Source organism: Patagioenas fasciata, chromosome 1, assembly GCF_037038585.1.
Source record: "Patagioenas fasciata isolate bPatFas1 chromosome 1, bPatFas1.hap1, whole genome shotgun sequence".
Lineage (NCBI taxonomy): Eukaryota > Metazoa > Chordata > Aves > Columbiformes > Columbidae > Patagioenas > Patagioenas fasciata.
In genome coordinates, this window is record NC_092520.1 from 205442206 (window position 1) to 205467507 (window position 25302).

Here is a 25302-nt window from a genome sequence, read left to right on the forward strand (position 1 = left end):
CAGATAACTTATATCCTCAAAAAGAAAAAAAAAAATCATCACTCATTACTAGCGGAGAAAGTAAATATCACCCAGAAGCAAGACTTGTCAATCATGTCTTCATTTACGACAAATGCCCATGTTAACTGGACACGAATTCTCCTTTAAAGAAGTAATTTGGTTAACTGAACAGGATTCCAGGGCTGATAGGAACTGCAGACATCCTGCTAGGTTACAGATGTAGAAAAGCTCACTTTCAGAGCCTCTTATCTGGACAGTGCAGCTTTCAGAGGCATTTGTGCCTTCTGGACCCAGAGACATAAAGCTGCATAAATAACTCCAGCTTCACTGCTCCAAGGTAAACTAAGGAGACTAATGGGCTTTTTAAAAAGGGGAAACTAACTGACTGCTTTTTTTGGGGGAAAATAAAATTGATTTTCCCTCCCAGATTACAAGAAAATAAAACAACAAGAGAAGCTCTGTAACTATGTTAATTATTTTAATTCAAGCACTTCTTCAAATATGACCATTGACTCTGCTATTCAGACTCTTGGATGTAGGGTAATTATTTTTCTGTCTTGCCTACATAAAGAGATCTGGTTTATGCTATGCAAAACTGATGTAGATACTAAAAGTCTATTCTGAGATATACAAGACAGGAATTTAACATAAGGCTAGCACTCACCTGGCTTGATGTCCCAACATAATCTGAGAGTATAGTAGATTGTATGAGGTGACAATAATCTCATTGACAGAAAAAGAGCAAGAGCAAAGCCAAATAAGCGTTCAGTCCAAGTGATCTGGCTTGTCCCTAATCAGGCAAGGCAGAGTTCAAATCTTTATACAAATTGTTGTTTCTCAGTGAATTTCCAACAATTAGAATCTTCTGGGTTTAAGTGACCAAGTTCTACTCTCAGAATGCATCCATGCAGCAGATGCTGCTCTAATGATAGCTTTCACAAATCTACCTGACATTAACAGACTAAATGTACTCATTACCCTGTATTACAGTTGACCAGCTGTCAACCATATACTAACATCCTTCTGTCCCAATCTGAGACCTCTGCTCATAAAATGCACGGTGAAGGGTATCTGTAAATAACAATGTGTGACTAGTAATCATATTGTCTGGTGAAAATAAAAGATGAAAAATAATTCAGATTATTTCAGCCAAATATGGTTCTTAATAATATTTATAATTTTACCACTTCATGCACATACAAAATACATCAAACTCATAATGAAAAGAAGCAGATAATGCCCCACAAATATACAAAGAAGCATTTTAAATAACGTTGTCTGTATGTCAGCATATTTGTGCGTATCCTTCCAAAATGCATCACTCTTTCTCTTTCTTCCATAGATGTTATAGCACTCTTTGAACAAGACCTTGTAGTTGTGAATCCTCACAGGCATTGCAATCAAGAAGTTGCAAGGTGTGAGCTAGAAATTTAAATTTTAAAAGGTAAATAAAAAAATTAATGCAATTCTGCACATGTAACCACTAAAGGGACAGGGAGCTAAAAATACACACTCTCATATTAAATAAGGAACCTTGATTTACATATCATATGATTTCCACCTGAAAACTCAGAATATGAGACAGAAAGTCATATTTGTTCCATCAGGCTGAGATGCTGTTATTCCTTTGTAATAGTCCATTAATGGTGCATTTGGCCCTGGATACTAGCATATGAATTAGGAAAAATAAAATATAACTCCTGTTACGGTTGAAAAGAAGTGGACTCCATAATTTATCAGAAAAATATTTCAGTGGTGTTTTTAACAGTTTTCCATTAAGGATGCCAGTGAGGATTGTATAGGGGATGAAGTCTAAATCCAGGGTTCTTGTTCTGTGTATGTTGTCTCTGCCACAGCCCTCAGTGCTGGCACTTCCCATATAACTGTAAACAGAGGATCCTAACTGCAACTAAGTTCCATTTAACTGTCACAGAAAAGTGAATTTATGCTTCTTCTGTATCAGATCAAAGTCCAGAACTGCATGAATTCATGCAAGGCTATGCAGCGTCCACTCCCATCTCTTAGGCATTCTAGCTAAATGAAGTGCAAACCCGCAGGTAAATTGATTTCCTTAGCCCAGCTGGCTGACTGAAATGCTTGTCTGCTGTTACATCAACACAAGGTGAAACCCTGTTTTACTCATACACCAGTTGCTAACAGTGTGCCCATGGACTTCTTTCAAACACTGGGACAGTCTCTGTTCCTAGAGAAGCACAGCAAAGCTGGCTGGTCCTAACAACAACTGTGAGATCCTCTCACACACAGCCTGTTTGCAAAACACTGTTGCTGAGTTTGTTAACACAGCCAACCTGGCAAGTCACAGTTATCCAGGTTGTTAATTCCCACTAAGTCTGAATTCTGTTTCCTGCAAGTTGAAGCTCAACATGAACCTCTTTGTGGCTGGTAAGTCTCCTGTATATTTTCTTGGTGGCATCAAAATCTGTAACAGCTTGGATATTTCCCCTATTGGCATTTAAGGAGTTAACTCATTTGTGACTCATTTGTGTTTATAACTTCCCTATCTATTAAATTGCGAATTAAAAATAAAAAAATCCACTTCATATTGTAGTATCAGATTTCTCACAAAGTGAAATGCTATTTTTTCTGCATTTTCTGCACCTGATTTCTTGTACTTAAAGATTTTTTTGCATTTTTTTTTTCTAAAACAAGTCTGGAAAGACCTAAATTGTGACTTAGTTCTTTGATCTCCCCTCCTGGTATCATTCACAAGAACTGTAAAGTAGACCTTCTGACAAGAGATCACATATCAGGAAAAGATTAACCGGGATCAGACCCTGAAACTATAGAAACACAGCTGCATAATGTTGTTCTTGTTTTTAATCTACACCTTAACGTTTTATGACTGCATTTTACCCCAAAAGCACATTAACAACATGAAACATTGCTTACTTCAAATGCTGTCTTTCCAGCCTAAATGACTTCCAGCACTGTCTTCTAAATCTATGGATTTAGCACATAGAGACTAGAATTGTGTGCTAAAAACAAACCAGCTGTAGATCTGGGTAATACTTCACTATACACATTTATTCAGAAAATAGATGATAATATTGGATTTCACTTTGTTTTGCCACAAGAGGGCACTCCCTTAATTCGTGTCGATGCTAAGTCAATATCCTTTACTAGAGACAAGATAGAGTTGTTTTCTAGCTAAACCATCATTTCAACTTTTTATATAGATAAATTGAAGAATTTCATTCCATTTGTGTTCTCAGCATGCATTTGACTTACATCAAGTTACCAGGCAATATTATTCAGCTGTGAGAGCACACTGCACTTCATAAATGACTGATAAGACAAAAAATGTTGGGAAGTAAACAGGTTTTCCCTTCATTATCTTTAGAAATAGCAGTACACTGTATTAACACAACTCATTGTTCTCAGTGATAAAATCAGACTTGTCACAATCAAAAGGAAAGATCTTAAGTAGTGCCACTTTCAGAAGCATGAGAAATTGTGAAACGAAGAAAAGATATGTGTTATATTTTTCATCCACTTGTGAATGCTTAGCTATATGAATTTGCTTAAATATGCCATCATATGCAACAATATACAGCACAAGCATGGTCCACATAGGAAACTGATTCAAGCACTCAAAGTCTGAAGATTGTCATGTCCTCCTAATGCAAAACTCTGATTGCATTGAGCTACTTAGATAGTTAAGATTTTGTTTAAAATGCTTCTAAACAGTCATCAGGAGTGTACTATAACTTACCATAGCATTTTTGTTCTCAGTCCTGATATTATATATATAAACCTGTGTCATTTACCAAAACCAAGACTGATTTCTCCCTCTTACTTAAGTTCAAATAAGATTTCGCCCAGCACAGTGGATGGATTTTGTCCATCAAGAGTCAGCTATGTTCCTGGGCAACCGATAATGCTCTGGCTTGATCCTTGCCTTCTTCTCCTGAGGGTTGGCATATTTCCACTTGGATGGAGACATTTTCAGCTTTTTTCTCTTCTTATCTGTACACCACACTTTTTCACAGTATTCTTCCACTCTCTGGAAGTTGCTGTAACCTATTAGTTGAAGAAATTCCTTGTACCACGGCTTCGATGCCTGAGGTATACTGCTCTGCATTGGGCATGGCATTTTATGAGGTATCTCCTCCTCATAGTCTTTATTGAACATTTCATCTACACGTTCTTCCTCAACTATTTCCAGCGTGATTTTTCTCACAGTGTGAACAATGCTGTGTTCCACTGTCTGACAAAAATAGGTCCCTGCATCCAGGCGATGCAGCTTCAGGAATAAGAGGCCAAGGTCCATTTTGATTATTCTATCATCTGTCTTCACCTGAAAAGCAAATTGATGCAGTCATAGGGCACATGCCTTTACTATTACATTAAATCAGTGCAATTGTTTCTGAAATGCACTCTCATGAATATAATACTATGTTTTGAGAGGAAGATTTACAGTACTCTACATCAGTTTCAAAATAACAAAACCAGTTACTTGAATTAGAGGTTGAGCTGTGAAAGGAAAGTGGTCTAAAGAATCTGGCAAGCATGGTGGAACAGACAGAAAAGCAGATAGTTTCCTGTTTTTCTGGCATGGGTTAGTCACTTGTGGCTAAATCACAGAGGGAAATAAGGTTGAAATATGCAAATAAACTACTGAATGGAAAACAAATGGGCATTTGCCAGCTGACCTGCAATAAATGTCCCTGTGAATGCTCTTATACATCGACAAAAGTTTTTGAGGCAACACTCATAGATATTCATATATCTAACTGCGGGGCCATTTCAATCTTGAAGCCTAAGTTCTCAGTTTGGTGTTTGAGTTCCCCCTACAGCTGCTCAAAGCTAGGTTATTAACTACGAGTCGTTTGCAGATGTGAGCAAGCAGGGAGTGCTGAGCTGTCTAATCCAGCCAGCAGAAGTGCTCAGGAGAATGCAATCCCCAACTTTGCATTGAAGAGTAAGGTGCTGAATATTAAGCAGAAGAGAAGTACTGGTGATGAGTAGATTGAGAGCAGCCCTGCAGAAAAGGACTCAGGGATAATGGTGGATGTAAAATTTGACAGGAGCTGGCAGTGTGTGCTCACAACCCAGAAAGCCAACCATATCACAAGAAGCGTGGTCAGCAAGCCAAAGGAGGTGATTCTCCCTCTCTACTCTGCTCTTATGAGGCCCTGCCTGGAGTACTGAATCCAGATTTGTTGTCCCCAGTACAAGAAAGACATGGACCTGTTAATAGTGGGTCCAGAGGAGGCCACAAAAATTACTAGAAGGCTGAAACACCTCTCCTGTGAAGAAAGGCTGAGAGAGATGTGGTTTTTTCAGAAGAGAAGGCTCTAGGGAGACGTTATCATGGCCTTTCACTATATAAAGGGGGTTTATAAAAAAGACACTGAGGTTTGACAAAGAGCAATGATTTTAAACTGAAAAAGGATAGATTTAGATTCAACATAAAGAAGAATGAGGGTGGTGAAGCACTGGCACAGGTTGCCCAGAGAAGCTGTGGATGTCCCATCGTTGGAAGAATTCTAGGTCAGGCTGGATGGGGCTTTGAACAACCTGATCTAGTAAAAGATGTTCCTGCCCATGGCAAGGGGCTTGGACTAGATGATCATTAAAGGTCTTTTCCAACGCAAACTATCCTGTGATTCTGTGACTCTATGATTCTACTACTCTCTGCTTTTATTTGTCTTTTTCTAATGACTATATAAATATTCATTAATAAATTGAATAGGTTTCAGAATGAAAAATTAAAATTAATTCATCCTAGTAGTATAAACACATACTAGAATGTTAGAGCCTGTTCAAATTTACAGTATTGGCAGTCAGTATCTGAACTATTGAGTCAAATGGGGTACGTATATAACAAAACATCCTCCCCCTCACACTTCACAACCTTTTGTGAAAGACCCGATTAATAGATCTACTGTAAGAATGAAAATGCATAGATAGGGATCTTCCAGCTAAATACAAGAGGAAATACCAAATGTTAAAAATCATGCAGAGATTTGGGACTTGGACAAAACTTCAGGCAAAAAAAGTGCCTGAAGTGGGGATGGGATTCATATTGCTTATTTTTAGATATTTAAAGCAGAGTGTGGCATCCTTCGCTGCTTTTGTATTCATTATTCACCTGACCAAATGAAACTGCCTATTTTAGCATGAGGTGATACAACTGCAACACCAGCCAGTTTGATTTCAAATGTAGCCTACATTGACTAGCTCCTGCATAGATCTCTTTGTTATAAATGTCTACATTTACTCTCTGATAAGTCCCACTCTTGAGATCTGCAGATGTCTATGGCTAACTGGGGTCTCACATTTGCAGCAGAGCCTAGCTGCTGGGCAGGAAGCCAACCATCTTCATCCTTTGGTGGTCTGAGGCTTTTCTCCCTACATCCTTCCGCATACTAAATGTGGATAGATACACTGATGTATGTCAGAGAGGTATTGAGGAATAAATATAGTATACTTATGAAGGACTTTCCGTAATAGGGAAATATATGTAAAAGAGGCAGGGAATCCAACAACACCCATTTTCAGAAAGTTGTGTAATGTAATGGGTGAGGAAGCAACAATGAGTAGATGTTAAACTACACTAACATTGGGAGTAATACATAGACCTTTCACCTTTGCAATAGCATACCAAGAAAAGTGCTGGATTCTCTTTTGTACTGAGATCTTAAATCAATTTTTGCTAGATTTCTAATATCAGTGTTCAAGATGCTGAATGCAAAGACCAGATGAAATTCTTAAGTCTGTTAATTCAAGAGAGCAGATGAACATAATGATTTCCCCTTACATCCATATGCATTTCAGCAACAGATGACAGGCCTTTCAGTGAAGATGTAATATTCCTAACCATGGGCTCTTTTAGTTCAAATGCTAGGCTATAAGAATATTTACCTCTTCTTTCTTGGATTCATGTGCTCGCTGGACAAACCAGATTACTTTTGCTTGTAAGGTCCGAGGGGTGCACTCCAGAAGGGTACTGTTGTACTCTATTCCATAAACAAGTCTCTCCTCAGTCTTCTCCAGGACTTCACCTGGAAGAAAAAGAAGTGTTTTAAAAATACATGTTACTGTCAATAGTTGTTACACTCCATATTCAGGGTATATTTATTTTTAAGAGTGAAGTTTAAATCAGATCCAACCAGATAGTGACTGAAAAGTAGTGTCTGGTGAAGATCTGACCTGCTATGTGAATTTTCCCATCATCTCAGACTTGCATAGGATCTGGCCATAAGACAAATGGATCAAATTTTGCCATGATTCAGCTAAGGTTTTATGTATAGAAACAGATGTCAGCCTTTCACACTGTTAATTGCTTGTACCTGATTCTTATGAATAGTTCATCTATTTCATTTTCAGTCAGTGAAACAGGAGGATTCCATACATGCTTAACTATAATAAATAATTAAATATTTTAGGGATAAAAATGAGAGCAGCATGAAAATCTTAAAAACTATAAATACCCTAACCAACATTGTATCTATCCATGTTATACACATGTAAAATGAATGTGTAAGTTTGACCCAAGGGTGCTAATAAAAACAAGGTGAATTACATTAATCAAAACTCAATTCTGCTTTTCCATCCAACAAAACATCCGGAGGAAGATAGGCTAGATATTACACTGGAGGAGACCTACTGCATAATTAATGAAATCATCTTATTCCACAGTAGTGAGAAATATTATTGACACCAATCAATTTTATACCCTAAAAAATACAGGGTTGGATATTGTTGTGACTTCTCTGTTGTATTTCAAACTTACTATGCAATTAATACTTCATAGTGGGATACACTTTTCCAAAATCTCTTTGCTGTCTGTTTTGCCATTACCAATATCAATGTTTGAATTCTTCACTTCCCAAGGCTTGGACAACATCAATAGACACATTAATGTGTCATTTTTAAGAACTAATCTGGATAACGATCATAAATACACATTTGTGTTCTGAAATGTCATTGCCTATGTCTGTGCTAGGGAGCTCTGTCAATTCTCACTTCTGGCTGAGTATCCTGGCAGTATTTCATGCATATTTCAGGATGCACCCCTGTTATTTCCCATCTCTGCCTCATCTTCCTACTCACATTTCCATTGGAAGCCCTTGAGATGCATTAGCCACATCCCTAGTCTGAATGACAGGGCTGCAGGACTATGTGAACACTATGGCAGGAACCTGACCTGCCATGGAAACAGAGCAATTCTTAGACTTAGATGACATGTGTTTGTCCCCGTTAATCTTACAATTTATTCTAGGAATATGCCAGTAAAAAACCTCAGGTGAGATCATGGTCTGGCTCATACTCTTGGCAAAAACTCTGTGCTGTGCTCCAGGCATTTGCTAGCAATTTGTAAATGTGTGAGTAGATTACCAATGAACTGCTGGCCAAAGCACTGCTGTGCTGCATTTCCATGTCGAACATCTTGTCTGCGGAAACGTCTGGAGAGGAAAAAATGAAATTGTTTGAGATAAAGTGTTTCACTTACAGATTGTTGAGTTTATGCTAAAGTGGCGTTCACTAAAAACATAAAGACCTAAATCTTGATTCTCAAAAATTTAGCATTGTTCTGAGAAGTACTCATTCATGCATTGGTCTTTTCTCTGTACTCATTGTAAATCACAGATCTGAAGAAAAGAAACAGATTTATCTGGGGAAGAGGCACAACTACATGTCCAGTTTATATATAACCACATTGATGTTATAAATACTAAACCAATATCCTCTGAATTAACTGGGCAACATTCAGTGCTAGGAAGAGTGAAAGTGACCTTTAGCCTGTCTTTGGGTTCTCTCTCCAGCAGCCAAGGAAATTTCCTTTTTTAATTTAGAACATTTTGCCATGTATGTGAATGGTAGTTCTCAGGTTATACTCTGCTTTTTTTTTTTAATTATTATTTCAGAATCTCAAAGCGCAGAGTAAACACTTCATTTTATTACAACTGTGTAGCAGACAGTTGTTAAGCTTATTTTTCTCAATAGGAAAACAGACACAGACATGACTTGCTCATGCCTAGAAACTGAGCTGATGGCAGAACTGTGGTCAGAATCAGGCAGCCCTGGCTGTGACCTAGAAATAATGCAATTGTTTTTGAAAGAAAAACCACTGTGAGTTTTGGGCTTTGAGGTTTTTATGCACATTTACAGAAAAATAATGAAAACTGTAATTGTACAGCGCATTCCCAGAAGAATTGTGCTCTTATACAGCGTTTTTTTTACCTGAGTGTCCTGAAAAATAAAATTAAGATTCCTTACTAAGGAAATGAAAGAGCTTATTGGAATGCCATATCTTGCCAGATGTCGTGTTTCCAACAACCTGAAATTAATTTATATTAATAAGATACCTTTCCTATATTTGCAAAAAGAACAATCCTACACAGTATTATCAATGCCATACATAACAGATTAAGAGAAATATGCAATGCAGCAAATCTTACACAGCAAGTATGTGCACAGTATAAATCATATATGATAGAAACAAGCAAAGCCAAGCAGTTTTGTTACTCTTTGCATTTACCACTTAAATAATACTTTTCGCCAGAGGTATATGAACACAAAAGGCAAAATTTTTATTTGGCACAAATGCAATTTACTGAAACTGTATAGTTTTATACTAGTTGAAGATCTTGCCCATTGATGTTACTCATCGCATTTCTAAACTGGCGGTAGACAGCAATTGTTTTCTTAGTTCTGTCACACCTATGGAATTCTGATCCAGTGGTGTTGCTGGACAAAAAGGACAGCTTTAACCTTTACTGATATTTAGACTAGCAGCACCAATGTTTTGCCACTGTTTCAGGGGAATCTGCAAATTCAGTGAGGACTAAGTTGGGTCTTTTAGTGCTAAAAATACACTCATGTTATTAAATGGAAACTGAGATTCTGAGATAGCAACAGGGCTTTAGCATGCCCTGGGAATTCTCATTGTTATGTATGGATGTGGCAGCCATGCTTACTGATAACTCTGCAAAGTGTCAGTGCTGAAAAATGCTGCCACCAGCTTTGCATATCTGTATATACAGATTATTCAGAAGAGACATTCTCCTGCAAAAAATATACATAAATACTATAGGCATTAGCCTTGAAAAACACAAACAAGAAAACCCCACTGCTGCCAGGGCCAGTAGCCCTATCTAGCAGGAACAGCTCAGTTAGCAGGCATGCACTATTTACTCTTCAGTTCCATTCAAGAAAAATAAATGTTTATTTGACGGAATTTTGCTGTTGTGAGTGTGAAGACTGGGGAAGGTACATTTACTTGTGCCTTCACTTGCTACTTTCTTGAAGATGAGTTAAAAATGGTGAGAGATGCTGAAAGAGAAATGCTGAGAGATAAAGGTATTTCATAAATACTGACATAAGCCTGGTATTTGTTACTTTTTCTTAGTAAACATTTCATTCAGAATCCCATGAATAACAAAGTACCAGACAACTCCTGAAGTAAACTATTATAAGGAATAATTTTCAGTGACTAGCAATTGTACTGAATATATTGAAGTGTCTTTTGTAATCTGTAACTCCATGAATTTGGATTTCAGTCTATAAGTCTGTATTTTCAGGACCTTAGTAAAAATGATCTGCAGGAAAGCAATACAGTCGTCATCATCATCATCGTCATTGCCATCCTTCTCACTCTTCTCTGTTATTTCTCAGGGATAGATGACACAAAGCCGAGAAGTCTCAGGGAGAAAAAGCATCACTGTGGTTTGAATGAGTAAATCAGTGGGGTTTGGGTTTGCCGAAACAGGTGTTACGGCTGAGTTATACCAGCGTGGAGCTTCCAGCTGAAGGCAGCCCCACAAGTGCCCCCACCCTGCCCTGCCTCGCTGCGCTCTGTGGCGCCCCCTGGCGGTCAGTTGCTGTCACTACAGCTCCACCATGCCCCTCCAGCCCAGGCCCAGCAGACAGGCAGCTGGTAAGGCAGGAGGCTTGGAGAGGTTTGAAAATAAATTTAAAAACAAAACAAAACAAAACAAACAAACAGAAAAACAAACAAACAAAAAAAAACCAGAACAACTCTTTGAAGCTCCCTTGCTAACCATTAGACACAGAGCATGTGTTTGTGTTTTTGCTGGGGGAAGTGGGTGGTGGAGAAAGAGGCCAGAGAGGAAGAGAAGTCAGGATGGCAACCATCAACTTCCTAAAATTAGCTAAAGAATGATAGGTTGCCAGACCTATCCAAACTGAAAGACATTTTAAAATTACTTCAGTCCTTTTCCAGACTGGACAGTGAGCTGGCACAGAAAAGCATCTCACTTGCAAAATTTAATGCTTTTTTAGATTAAAATTGCCTAAACCAGATTGCTCAGATAATAGTGAACTAAAGCATTTCCTTAAGTCTTGGACCTCTCTGCTTTCTCAGGCAGAGTTGAGTGCAATATAATTTCCTTCTGGCATCTTAAGTATTTGCAGCATGCAGGAGCCATACACCTGTAACTACCATGACATCGTAGCATGCTGCACTGCCAGCCTCAAGATATAGGATTTTGAGCTTGTTTTTCATTTGTCCTTAATTAAATTCCATATCGAAATAATTATCAAGGCTACACATTTACAAGGAATTATAATATAAGCTTTCAAAATTCAACAAATGAGTACCAACTGTCAAGCAGAGGGTTTTTTGTATTTATGCTGCAGTTCTCTCTAGATCCCGTACATGCTTTAGTTTACAGCTTTTCTTTTTCATGCTTCTCTAAACACTTATCATACCTTGGAGGCATTAGGATCTAAAGCAAAGAGCATCTGAGTCAAAGTGGGGAGGACTCATTGTACATCCCTGGTCTCATTCAACTCGTTACCAGTAGGACTGGAATTAAAAATAGAGCTTTTAGCAGTGCTCTTACTGCACTAACGGGGCTGCTTTTACAAGTCAAAAGCCCACCTAAAGGTACTGTATGAGGGTCACATTGGAGCAGATAGAGGCGATATTAAAACCATCTCAAGTTGTATTTTAATATAAGGCACAGCTCCAGAAGTCCTGATAAAGGGATGGTTGCCAGGAGTGAGGGGAACAAGTGCTCTGCAATGCCCCTTGTACTCACATTAGGTATACTATCCCATACAACTTGAGCAGAAGCCTTGAGACAAGGCCAAACTAAGATGTGTATGCTCTGTGACGTAGCATTACTTGTATCTGGAACACAAAGCAGTCATGTCAAGGTTATCACCTTCTCGGGTTTGCTTAGTATCAGAAAAATCCACACTGTATACTGAGACTTGCCTTTTCCAGCAATGTTCTCTACCTGTAACCCAGTGAGAGGAAACTTAAAACAACCTCTGTATGTGTGTCCTGAGTAGTTCTCCCTGCCTCTCCATGTAACACACAGTTAGTGTAAACTCCTAAGTTTAAAATGCTCTGAGATTCAGCTATGAGCTAAAATGAACAAAGAAAATTCCATCCATCACTTTCAAAATTATTGGTTCTTTTTGGCTCTTCCCCAAACTCTTATATGTAAAACTAGTTTTGCAGGCTTCAAGAACATTCAATTGAGTGCAAATCCCTCTCCACTGTTGCAGTGCTTATCTTAAGAGAAGAAGTATGATAACAGCAGTATTTTCTCATTTTAGAGACTGACCTGCTGAATGGTGGGGAGTTAAGACACAGAGAGGTGCATGGGGTGCTGCCCATATCACTCAACCCTGGATAAATGTGTGTTTCAGGGGACTTAAGTGTTGCTACTCTGGACACTGTCTTAGCTGAGAAATATGCTAAAAATGTGCAACAGAGTTCAGGACCTTGTGAGTTTCTCTTATCTTTTCTTAGACAATAAATAGCCTACAGGACAACGTAAATGCTGATACAGTCCTAGTAGGCTGGTAGGAAAATTTTTGCACACCCTTCCTTCTCCAAATGACATTTACATCATTAGATGAGTAACCGATACACTCTATAATTACAATAATCCAATTTCTACTTGGATTGTAGGAAATTAATCTCCCTGGACCACTATATAACTGCTCATCTTCCTTAATCTGGGGCCTGAAAATTTTAACCAGAGTCTTCTCACATTGAGCAGACAATCAGAGCCCACTGCCTCCCTTAGGCCTGTTTGCAAGAGGCATGAGAAGACTATGCAATCCTGCTTGAAAAATGGTATAGATTTCCTGCTTGGTTTAACCTATGCCTTAGTGTAGTAAGTACAAGACAACCTTAAATATGCTGAGTCATTGGCTGTATTTCACATTTTTATATTTTAAGGTGCCTTACCCAAAAGTCTTGCTAGCCAGTGTAACATGATTGTGTTCGTTACCTTTTAGAAAAATCCAAAGAAATGTCAATTGTGCCTGGCTAAAGTCAGAAGTGCAACTGTTTGAGTGCGTCTGGGTTCATGGAAAGATAAAATGTGGAGAACGAAAATAAATAAATAAATAAATAGAAATCTCACTTTCCTGACTTTTGTTGAGAAACAATAATCAGTTTGGGTGCTATAATTTCATTTTTACTGAACCATCTCTACCGGTTTCCAAAACTGTCTGCAGAAGTTACTCAATTCATTCTAATTCTTGCAGTTCATGTAGTTCTAATATATATAAGCATATGTTTGCTGAAGCAGTGATTGTAAAAAAGCCACAGAAAGAATTTGTATTATACATTACCAAAGTTTTGCTGACTAAAGCTAGAAATTGCTCTCTCTAGTGGCAAACCTGATTCAAAGTCTTGTGAAAAAGTGTGGATTAAAATGTCCACATTCTAGATGCTTGATCAAATAGCTGTGTAGCTGTACTGGAGAACCTGGGTTTGAGAAGGAAGGGAAGAGAACAGGTATGTGAGAAATTACTGCACAAAAGAGTGAAGGCCAAGAGACATGAATAAGTGACTGGTGATGGAGAGAAGTCTTCCCAAGGGAAGAACTGAAGCATTTGAATTAGGTTTGTGCTTTGAACTGGCCACTAGACTAACTTCTTTTTGTACATTCACTGGAGGAAGCCTAAGCCTAACTTTAGCTTTTGCAGATACTCTGGTTTAATTTTGACTGGTGGAACTATTTGTTTATTAACACAGCCTCTTCTTAGCTTTTTTTTTTCTTCAAATCGTGTTGTATATGTTATTGCAGAGTATATATTTGCTGTATAATAGTACCAAAGCAGGTCTCTGGTGTTGTAAAGAATCTTTTCTCTGCACACTGAAAGATATATAAGGAAACTGAGGTTTGTTTAAGACTTACTGCAAACAATTACTAAGTGAATTTGCTTCTTGCATAAACATATTCCTGGTACTGCAGTTTGTACCATCCTGTTAAGCTGGCTCCTTTGCAATTCCCCAAGGTTGCACTAATAAATTAGCAGCTAACATATCTTCTCACTGCTTAGTTATTTTTACTAGGAAGAAATATGAAGTACTTTGTGTTGCAGTAGGAACTCTTCATGCAAGCACTTTGCAAAAAGGTTATGACAGAAAGCAGCAGTTCTCACCTCTTTGCCTGCATTCCTGTGGGATAGTATCGGGAGCAGGAGATTCCATCCCAGGCGCAGTACGGATCTCGAGCGAGGCAGCAGTCGGCACAGGCGGTGCCGTACATGTCACACTGGTGGAACTTCACTTGTGCTATGACTGACTCAGATCCAACATAGAGCTGTTGCTGGAAAAAATACGCCCAATATAATTAAATTCCTAGAACTTCCACTAAAACTTCTGTTATCAATGGAGTTATTAAAAAATGTTAGCTTCAGTGTCGCTTGCCGGTTGTGCATCTAGCCTGTGCCCTGAGGGAGGCAGAGTTACTCTGCAGGAAAATATCTGATTACAGACTAAACTTTCCTGCATGAGCACAGAGGAACAGAAAGAAGGTAAAATGAACAAATTTATTTTGGCATTTCCTTGCTTCTGAAGTTTCAGCTTTTGTAAGGTTTGTGTTTGAATAGGCAGGGTTTTAAGTTTCTTTTTCTTCCTCTAGATAGTTTCCAAAGCCTCTCTTTTAAATCTTCTCTGTCACCTAACTAATCTGCAAAAAACACTTGGCATGTAAGAACTTAAACAAAGCAGTTCAAATTAGTTAGAAGCAACGTCAATCTTAAAATGGGAGCTATCAAGTAAATTTAACTCTTGATGTGGTTACTTACAATATGGTGACATATACACATGCACAGTAGTACACAGTAGTACTACAATCTGTATTATCCCTTAGTGCACATGAGATAGTGTTTGTTTGTTGATTGTGGTTTTTGTTTGGTTTGGTTTTTTAATATTTTATTGATTTATTTTCCTGGTGCTGTGCAGTCTTTTCTTATAAATTAACCACTTATGATCTGCTTCTTTAATATTTATGTAGTAGGGTTTTGGGGTTTTATTCAGCATTAGTGTTAAGACTATTTGCATCTTCTGAGTTCACATCATTCTTTTCAACTCAAATGAAAGATTATCAATCTAATTCATGAGATGCTGACGTGACTTCAGAAGAGAATGGCTTGAATTTACAGGGATTTGAAAAAAAAAGTGTTGTGGCTGGTGAATGTAAAAGATCTGAAAACAGAAATATGCAATGTGTGCTGCAATAGAAACTATTTATGCACAGCTCACTTCCATGGTTTTGGCAGTCAGAAAAACGATTCCTAATGAGCACCTAAGATCTTCTTATCCTAATGGCCCAACTTAGTCCATAATTCGCAATCTTAGACCAAGCTTTCAAAATGTTTTAAAAATATTTTAAAAGAGGAAAAATACTGGCAGCTCATTTAGTCTGGTTTACCTATCACAAAACTAGAAATTTAATCCACATAGTTCTTTCTCGTTCCTAATTACACCTCCAATATCTGTTTACATCACAGAAATTTAACTTTCAGAAATGCTAGTGCAAGAGACCACGAGTGGCCGGTAACAGCAACGTCTGAAGACTTTTTCAGCTGAGATAAACCAGATGATAGTAGCAGGAACCCAATTTGCCAACCGGTATTAAGAAGAATTCTTGGATCCTTGTTTGGGGGGAGATCTTTCTTGCCTGCAAAAGCTGCAGTGTTATTTTCCCCGAAGATATGAGCAACACTTTCAATGAGACATATGAGATGGGATTTTCTCTTTCATCTTTTAGCAGGGGTAAAGACTACTCTAAGTCTTGGTTCATCAGAGGAGAGCAAAAAGCAACCGATATCTAGCCAATTGAACATCAAAGAAGAACATTCCTTCCCAGCCTCTGCAGATAACTAGCTCATCCCTGAAACATGATATTTTATTTTACCACTGACTTAGTGAAGACTGGTTAGTGTTATAAAGGATATTGGGGCAAAGCTAGCAAGGAGGTCTCTGCAAGTTCGCGAACTCCAAGGTCAACAGAGACCAGCCAAAACAATTGACCTATATAACTTTTTTTCACATAAGCTCAAGTTATACTTCTGCTCATTTTAAAGACAAAATGACTGGCAGCTGATCTGTCCCTAACAAGTATTCCAACATTTAACTGTCCTTGGTATCAGAAAATTGCACCCTATTTCAAGATTAAGTTTGCCTACATTCAACAAGCTGAACTGGGTTATTTAAGTTGATATTTCTTTGCCATCAGTGTTCAAGAATCTGTATACTCGTACATTAGGAAGCCACTTTGTTCAGTAGAATTTTATATCTGGCTATCCTGTTCTCCCTGTCTTTTCTTTGATATCTTGAAAAAGTTAAGCTACTTTAACTTCTCACAAGAAGATTTATACTTCAACCACTGGATTGCTATGGTGTCCCTTTTACAATTCTCTCCAGATTTTCCAGATGCTTTTTGAATTAGTAGAGTTAGCAGCCCTTTTGGGAGCTGGATGTAATGGAGGAAGACTACTTCATGTTTTATATATTACCTCCTTTTTACTCTTTCAACACAGCCTTTACTGTGACATTTCACTGAGAGCTAAATGTGAGGCAAATATCTGAAATGATACTGAGGTCTTTCTGCAAATAATCACTTAGATGCATTGTTAAACAATCTAGTCTCCAGAGCAGCTTTCATAGTCCCAGGAAAAAAAAAAAAAAAAAAAAAAAGAAAAGATTGATCCAGGAAATAATTAAGAATCACCATCAGAGGAGTTTGGCTTTCTGCATTACCTACAGAAATAATGTAAGTTGACAACAAAACTAAAATTATCTTTTGGGGCACACTCACACCTCCTATTAATGCACTTGCCATTCTTTGTTATTTGTGTTTCATTCTCTTTATGTGCACCTATCTTGTGCCAGATGTCTAAGATCTATTAAATATAGCTATCCTGGAATATTTATAATAACTCCATTCTGAGACGACATGATTGTATGTTCCGGATATCTATGATATGGTACAGATGAGAATCTACCTACAAGAGTCATGAATTGAGTGTTTATATGAGCAGAAACTCAAAAGGGAGTCAGATCCAAACAACCCTGCCTTTCATGGGCAGCTGAATATGTTGGAAAGCCAGCAATGCTCTGTTAGCGCTGATGTCCCCATGGGGCTGAAGTCTGTCTTCATTTATCAGAGAGGAACTTTATTGTGAGTTGCCACATCCACCAAGCTAATACCTACTGTGATTACTATGCCAGTTAACTCATGAAACAGGTTGGGTTTCAGTTGCTTTGATATGACTGATAGTGTGAACTAAGGAGATTTAACATATCTCTCTCTCTCTCTCTCTCTCTCTCTAAAGTTTATAAGTTCATTAGATTTGAGACACAATCTTCAGTTTTTAAATTTGTCAAATACTTACCCTTTTTGAAGAGATTTCCATAGAAATAATGGGAACTGGCACCTAGAAAAAGGGAAATATTTCCTTGCTTAGAAAAAATAATATATTTGTGCTATGACAATAAATTAGGTAAAATAGTGCTGATGATTGATTATTACATTCAACTTTCCTATGCTGCAGAAAGATGTGAGGAAGTTTTGACTTTCAGAAGTATTACTTTGAAAGAGTTTATTTAAAAACAACCAGCCAACACTTAATTCAGGATTATCCCAGTCACAGGAACACCACAATTTCCCTGTCAAACATTGCATTAGCTCTTGCCACCACTGAATCTCTTTTGTCCTACTTGAGAGTGATAAGTGGAGTGTTCTTCATAACAAAACTTTCATTGAAGATAAGATAAAAATAGCAGGAATTCCTTCTTTTACCATTGTCCTCTCTGCCCTCTGCTCAGGTTTCCTGGAGCAATGGTAAGACATATCCCCTGAAAGGTCTATTGAAAATCAGCTTAATCAAGAGGGGTATTTTCTGTGATTTTCCCCTCAGACAAGTCAATAGTTACACTGCCTAAATGCAGGTACCAGATTTAAATATCTAAATTTGGATGCTAGATTTTTCCCTATGGTTGCAAGTAGGTTAGCCTCCTATTGTATGTGGCTAGTGCAATGTGATGTGAATACTCACTACGAGAATGTTATTATATTAGCTTTGTCACGTACCAAATGCTGAGCTTTATTCATGGGTTATTTTTAATCAGACTGGAGTTTTGCCTCATTAGGGCTCAGGTTTGGCCACTGTAAAGACAGATTAACTGATTCACTCTTTCTGAGGATTGGGTATTTTTTTATCTGGGCCTCATTTAAGCTTCCAATATTGCAGTAGGCACCTTTCTGTGCATGCAGTTACACTCTTTGAAATACGTCATTGGATATGAGGGAAAATTAATTAGAATTTACCCTACAACCTCCAAGCATGTAAACACAGAGACAGTAGTCCTGGTTTACTGCAATATGCTTCGATACTTGGGCTATAACACTACCTGACAAAAACCTCAGTTGAAAATGAAGATTTTCTGTCATAACATAACTAGATCAATAGAAAATTAATTGCACGCATCTATTATATACTGGACTACCATCAGATTTTTTAGACATTTTAATTCTTCAGAAAACTCAAAACTTGCATATAAGCGTTGTATACAGCACAGTTCACCTTGAACACTTGCAGCTCTTCAAGAATCACTTCTTCCATTGATTCTGTCTCTTGATTGTAAATTGTAATGACTTTCAGCACAATTCCATTATCTGGGAGTAATTTTAAAAAGAAAAGAAAACAAAATAAAACTGAAGGTTAAAATTGGTGGAAACAGTCATATGGTTTTCAAACGCCTTAGATGACTTCTTCAAATTGATAATAGGTAGAAATTTCCAAATATGTACAGGTAGTTGCATATTGCTGATTTTGCTGTGATTCTTACTCTTAGAAAATATACACATATGACAATTTGTCCCTGGCAAATAAGAGTCGACTGAGACATCCCTGAGCTATTTGATTAATTGACTTGTATTTTTCAGACTCTGGGTCATAACCCTTTGGTCAGCTGCAAAAGAATTAGGGGGCATGACCATATTTCAGAAAAAGAAGTGAGAGTAGGCAGAAGCTGAGTCCATCATGGCAAGGGAGTGTAAAGTTGCTTTTTTTTTTTTTTTTTGGTAATAGGATCTGAATGTTTACACTAGTGAGGAAAGGCCTAACTATCCTTAATTGCTGGTAGCAGCTCCATTCTTCCAGGTGAGAGTATAAAAACATTCAGGGGTTCATTGTCCAGTTTTCCCCCGTCTCTAGGGAAACACTGAGCTGCTGTTGAGTTGAAAGTGTTAATCCAAGGAAGAGGAACCAAAAAACCCCTGCACACTGAAAAAGTGTAAGGCACGTGGGAATTTAGATTTATCAGCGTCTCTGTCACTACAACGCTTGCAGGAAATTAAAACACACAAATTGCCTCTGGTCTTCCACCACTTCAACTTTGTCTTGCTGACTATTATTAGAATAGTCTTGCTTTCCTTAGTCTGAAAATCTGTCATCAGCAATGGCAAATATAACTTCATTTTTTCAGTTGTTATCAGTCACCTTTACTTCACAGGGGACATATTAAGCAGATAAGCACTGGGAAAAATGTTCAGCAAAAGATCCAAGGGGCAAACATAAAGAGGAACCATTAAACTGAGGTCATATGCTGCTTCTCAAAGAGAATATGTAATCAAAGACATCCATTTTGTGATGGAACAGTAAAAAAAAAAAAAATCATTCTGAACTCTGATTTTCATAAGTAAGTCCCTCTTCGAATCTTGCTGACAAACACGTGAAAGTTAGCCCTCATGTTCAGACTTTGTCTTTGATGGACCTTTCTAACTTGAACTGCTGCACTAAGGAAACTTCTGTTCAGCTGTAAGACCCTGTTTACTAATGTTATACAGGAGGTGTTGGACTTGGATAAAACAAGATTAACCTGTTCTAACATTCTACCACCAAGTTTTTTGATGGGAGCTTTGTCAGAGCAGAGATTGCAGGGATTGTTTTATGGTTTCTAAAGCCCAAATTCCTATGGAGGCATTTCTTGCCACCTGAGATTAGACATCTTGAGAAAACTAAGCAGCTACTGAGTGTCAGTCCAGCACAGCTCTAACCCTGGATTCAACTTTGCTGAGCAAAGGACTTGTGTACAAGAGTATTTTGAGACAATATCTCAATCACAAATGCAAGTGGAAAATATAAAAAATATAGTCACCATTATAAAATCTGCTGTAGAGAAATAAGGGACACATGGCAAAATGTTTTATGGACTGCACCAAGTCTAATACTGAGAACTTACTGAGGCCACTTAAAAGCTTGAAAAACAGCACTACTATAAGTAACTCTTTGCTATTCTACAAATGTGCTTCTTTTGAATGTTGTCAGCACTGAACTGTGCTTATCAGAGGAGTTTCATTAGTAAAAAATAATTCACTGCAACTGCTTTCCTCAACAAAATGGTCAAAATGATTTGTGATACCACTACTGTTGTTAAACTGATAAAATGTGAATGTATGAATCCTTGGGTTTTATCCAGACAGATTAGATGTGACTAAAATTTTGTCTAGTTCCAGGCTTTCCTCTTATTTTCTTAAGTTTTCTTATTTTTCAAGTGCCATTAGAATGTTCTCTGTCTCCTTAGAGTTAGGGCACTTCTATGATATATTTTACCTTACTCATGTGTGTTTGGTATATGTTTAAAACATTCTTTTTAAACAAGTTCTATGTATCTTATGAAAATAGCACAAAAGAAAGACGAGGAAACTTAGCAGAAAACTTGAGTATTTCCTCCTTCCTTCCTTGAGCTGTGGTGTAACTCAAGTCTGGAAGCTGGCAATTTCTTTATGACAGTATCAGCTGCGGTGTCCAGAACTGGGGAAAACAAACTTTGGAAGAAAGCAAGTAACTTGAACTGATATTTTGAAAATCATATCACCTCTGTTTCTCTCAGAGTCTAAGTCTCAGCTCAAAACTAAGATACCTGATTGTGTTCTAAAGTTTTTAAAATAAGGGCAGTTGTTCAGGAATTTAATTTAAGATTCTTGCTCGGATAAAATAAAAAATGAAAAGCTGAATCTCATACTAAAGTTTCTCTCCCTAGTCTTTTAAATGTTTTCTTACCATTATTTTTCTATATAATGTTATCAGCAGAGTGGAACACATGTCTAAAATGACTAAACTCTCCTGTAAGGTGGACACTGGAACAGTCATGCAAAAAAAGACTGTTAAAAAGGAATGTTGTATTAATTTATTATTTCTGGACTGTACACAACTTAATTTCCTTCCTCCTGGAGGTAAAAAACAAAACAAAACAAAACAAACTATTAAATCAAATTTCTTCATTGCTTTCTTTAATTTACCTGTGCCAATGAACAAGACATCATATTGTCCATCCTCAGCTTCCACTCTGTCCACTGCTATTTGTTTAAGATTGTACTTTCCATCTGTTTTAACTAGTATTGGTCTTTTGTGAACAGGCTTGATGGGCTGATACATCAGTGGATGACTCCTGGCAAAATGGACAGCTTCATCAGGATAATCTTTGGTGGTAGTATACAGACCACCATTCACCTTGCTGGCACACTGCAAAGACATAAAACATAGATTATCCTGAAGGCTTGCCAAATAAATTGTCAGACAGGTCTTTTTTTGAAGTATAATGACAAGTCTACAGAAAACCTGGTATAAAAACAGGCATAGAAGAACACAGTAGGAATTGGGACAGTGAATTCTATGCTTTATACATGTGTAGATTATTAATTTTGAGAAATCAAGAAAGAAAATACTGAACAAAGCCCAGACATTTTCATACCTAGAAAGAGTGAAAAGTGTGAAAGTATGTCCTTCCTGTCTGACATGCAAAGAACAGAATAAATAGTTAAACTTTTAGATTGTGACAAAAACAAACAAACAAACAAAAACATAATGCTTATGTCTTCCCCAAATTCATATTGAAGATGTAACCAAAATAGCCATTGGCAGAATTAGGAGAAATGAGTTTCCTATCGCATGTAAAGTCAGCAGAATAATAATGCATGAAATCAATCTCTAGTCTAATTACTTTTGATTGCAAAATGTATTACCATAGGAAACTAAGCACATTTAAAAATTATGCCAGCAGCAATAGTAATTCTTGATCTCAGGCATTCTACTAGTGTTGCATTTGATTCTAATTCCTAACTTACAATGACAGTATTATATATCACAGTTTTGCTTGGAATACCAATGTTTGCATTGATCAATCTACTGTTTTGCAAAGCAAATAGACTTTATGTTAATGATTGATTAAAAGAGGCTTACTCCTTTGGTCAAATATACAATTAGGGATAATTTAATGCGTTAAACTGAAAAGTTAATTTTAGGATGCTTTGTGAAGGATATAGTGTTCCCTAACTGAACATAGATTCTACGCTTCTAATTTGCTTCATGATATCTAATTGAAACCATTTATGATCAAGCTGGAAATATCTCAGTAACCATTTACTTTCTCCAGATATTCATAAGGCAATGTGGTTTTAAGAAGCATTTCAAGCAAAGCCACAGTAGCAGCATTTCCCTGTTTAAATTGAATTTTTCAATCAATAAAATGAAATAAAATACTCTTTAGTTTACTGGAAACGGTAATTTTAAACTTGTGGTCAACTATAATTGACAATAACAAACTCCTGCACTTGTCAAGTAAGGCAATGTTTGTTTCCACTTTTTAGGCTTAGCTACAGGAAAGTATTTGTTTAGTGTTGACTTTAAAGTAATTGTCTAATCAGCCTAGTGATGGAATTTCTCCGTCTGTTTGCAATAAAGAGACAAAGCTGGAGCATGAAGACAGGCTAAGCCTCTGCTTTCCATGCACAGCACAGCTTATCAAGTGAATAGGCATTGCCAGGCTCCCTTTGCAAAGTCCTAGCCCTGGAGAGATTTCATAAAAGTAATCCTTCACAGGCCTTTCCTTTTTAATCATATAAAAACAAGTAGTCTGGAAAGGAAACTATAGATGTAGCTGTCTCTAAAGTCTATGAGCACCATTTTTGAGGTAACTGATGTCATTCCCAGAAGCATCACAGTCTAAATGCATTAAATGAATCAGCAAAACAGAAGCTGAGATGATGGCAGAAGTGCTTCAAGCAGACTTCAGAGAGCAGTGGATTGCAGAGCCTGTTAGAATCAGTGCACCTCTTCACAGTGTTTTTCTGTTTGTTTAACTTTAAGCTCTACTGTCATTCCTTATAGATTTCAACTTTGTCCATTCAATAGCTAAGATCAAAGAGTGCTGACTCTCAGAGATGCCTAATAGTAGGTTATTTTTGGCCTCTTGTCACTGTCACTCCTGTAATTGAAAAGGTGGTGAGATTCACCTTACCAATATGTTGACCTTTTCTTTGGAGTGTGAAACCTAACACTGTGGGCTACAGCCCAAAACACACTTTGTTTTTGTGCTACTGGAAAAGTGTTGAAAAGACCTCTAAACTGTGCCCTAAATGAGCAGTGAAAAATGAATCAATTAGTCCTGTTAGCTAGCAGAACCAGCCACTTCAGCCTCCGGTGTGCTCTGCAACACACAAACACGATTAAATTAATTAACACCCAGGAAAGACCTGGTTCTTCAACTAACTTGTTCCATGACATGGCAGAAGTTACTTGCTCTCTTTTTTTAAATGTTTCAGCTCCTGTGTCTTGCCCGTTGGGGAGGCTAAAATCCAGTCTCATCCAAATGTAGCCATTCAGAGCCAATGGAGAGAAGCATTGAAACCAAATGGAACTTAGGGCAACTTTTCTGTAAATCATTGTCAACTTTGCCAAAGTGCTGGCTCAGTGTTCTCTCTTTCTTGCCAAAAAGACACCATTTAATCTTCAGTGCTAGGTGATACCAATGTAATGACTGTAGTCATTAATACTGAATTCCTGCCTGTATTTAACATTAGTCCAAATAACATATGTGAGGTGTCCTACTGCCTGGAAAAAAAAACTTAATACCATATAATCTTTATAAACTATACAGTTGTTCTGCAATCCATGCATAATACTACCTCATTATTTGGTAAAAATGCAAAAACTGTAAATGTGCTTTACAAAATACCAAATAGGAAACCAAGACTTCATTTGCAGTCAATAATTTTACTCATAATATGATAATTTACCTATCTGGTTTTCCATCCTGACTCAATACAAATTACTTGGATCTACATCAAATAAGAAAACATTCAGTATTAATGTCAGTGTTGCTACAGTGGTAGCTAACTGGCCAAATAGGTCAAATCATATTCATAATGTTTAAATACCAGATAATAATTTTGGGGGGAGCATTCACTTCTACATTTTGACTTATGTCTCTAACTCCAAGAGAAGCAGAGGAAAACATTAATTTAAAATAAGAGATGACATGCATTTATAATCACACTACAGGGAGAAAGGTTGTACTGACATGGAGTAGGTATGTTAATAGGCCTTTTCACCTGTCATTCCTTTGATTTAGTGATAAATGAATTGTAAGCAATTATTGTTTCTGTAAATTATTTCTTTTAGTATAAAAGAGAATATTGATTCAGTTAGCAAAGGAATAATGACACTGAAAGTAATGATACAGCAACTGCTTATTCTGTCGTTAAGCTCAAGAGAGCGAGCCTGTAGCCTGCGAGAAGATAAAGAGGCGAAGTGTGAAAACTGTGGGGGTTTTAGTCAAACAGCTATTAGAAATATATCTGCATCTCACAGAGGGAAAAATCTGCACATTGCTGACATGATAAGGAGTAGACCTTCAGTGACTGTAAACAAAAGCAGCTTTGCAACAGATGACAATTGCCATGGGTGGGTAAGTAGTTGTATTCCGAAATGGTATGAGGTGAAGAAGAAATCCTGGCTGTGATGTGTCTCTGGGTCAGGCTGGCATTGTCTGACCTGAGACTCCTCCTGAGCTGCAGCAGGAAGGGAAAGGTGAAGGAGGCCCTGATCATGCCCCATCTGTGAGATGCTGATGGATGTCTGCAATGCAAAGGGCATCCTCAAGCTGCCCTGACCAGCAGTGAACATGGGACTGTTCTCCTCACCCTCAGGCTATGATGTGAGAGTCCTGAGCTAAGACACTACAGGCAGAGAAACTTCAGAAACACCTAA

General features: G+C 37.5%; 1 protein-coding gene across 1 annotated transcript in view; it reads right to left on the reverse strand.

The window, feature by feature from the left end:
- Positions 1–1156: 1156 nt before the first annotated feature.
- SEMA3E (semaphorin 3E) overlaps positions 1157–25302 on the reverse strand; it is a 143788-nt gene continuing 119642 nt past the window's right edge. The window contains exons 11-17 of the mRNA XM_065858361.2: positions 21555–21777; positions 18835–18926; positions 17644–17685; positions 14404–14570; positions 8365–8432; positions 6889–7028; positions 1157–4318 (exon numbers count right to left, since the gene is read on the reverse strand). Of these exons, the coding sequence (XP_065714433.1) occupies positions 3866–4318; positions 6889–7028; positions 8365–8432; positions 14404–14570; positions 17644–17685; positions 18835–18926; positions 21555–21777 (1185 nt within the window). The 3' untranslated portion in view covers positions 1157–3865. The remainder of the gene's footprint in view (positions 4319–6888; positions 7029–8364; positions 8433–14403; positions 14571–17643; positions 17686–18834; positions 18927–21554; positions 21778–25302) is intronic.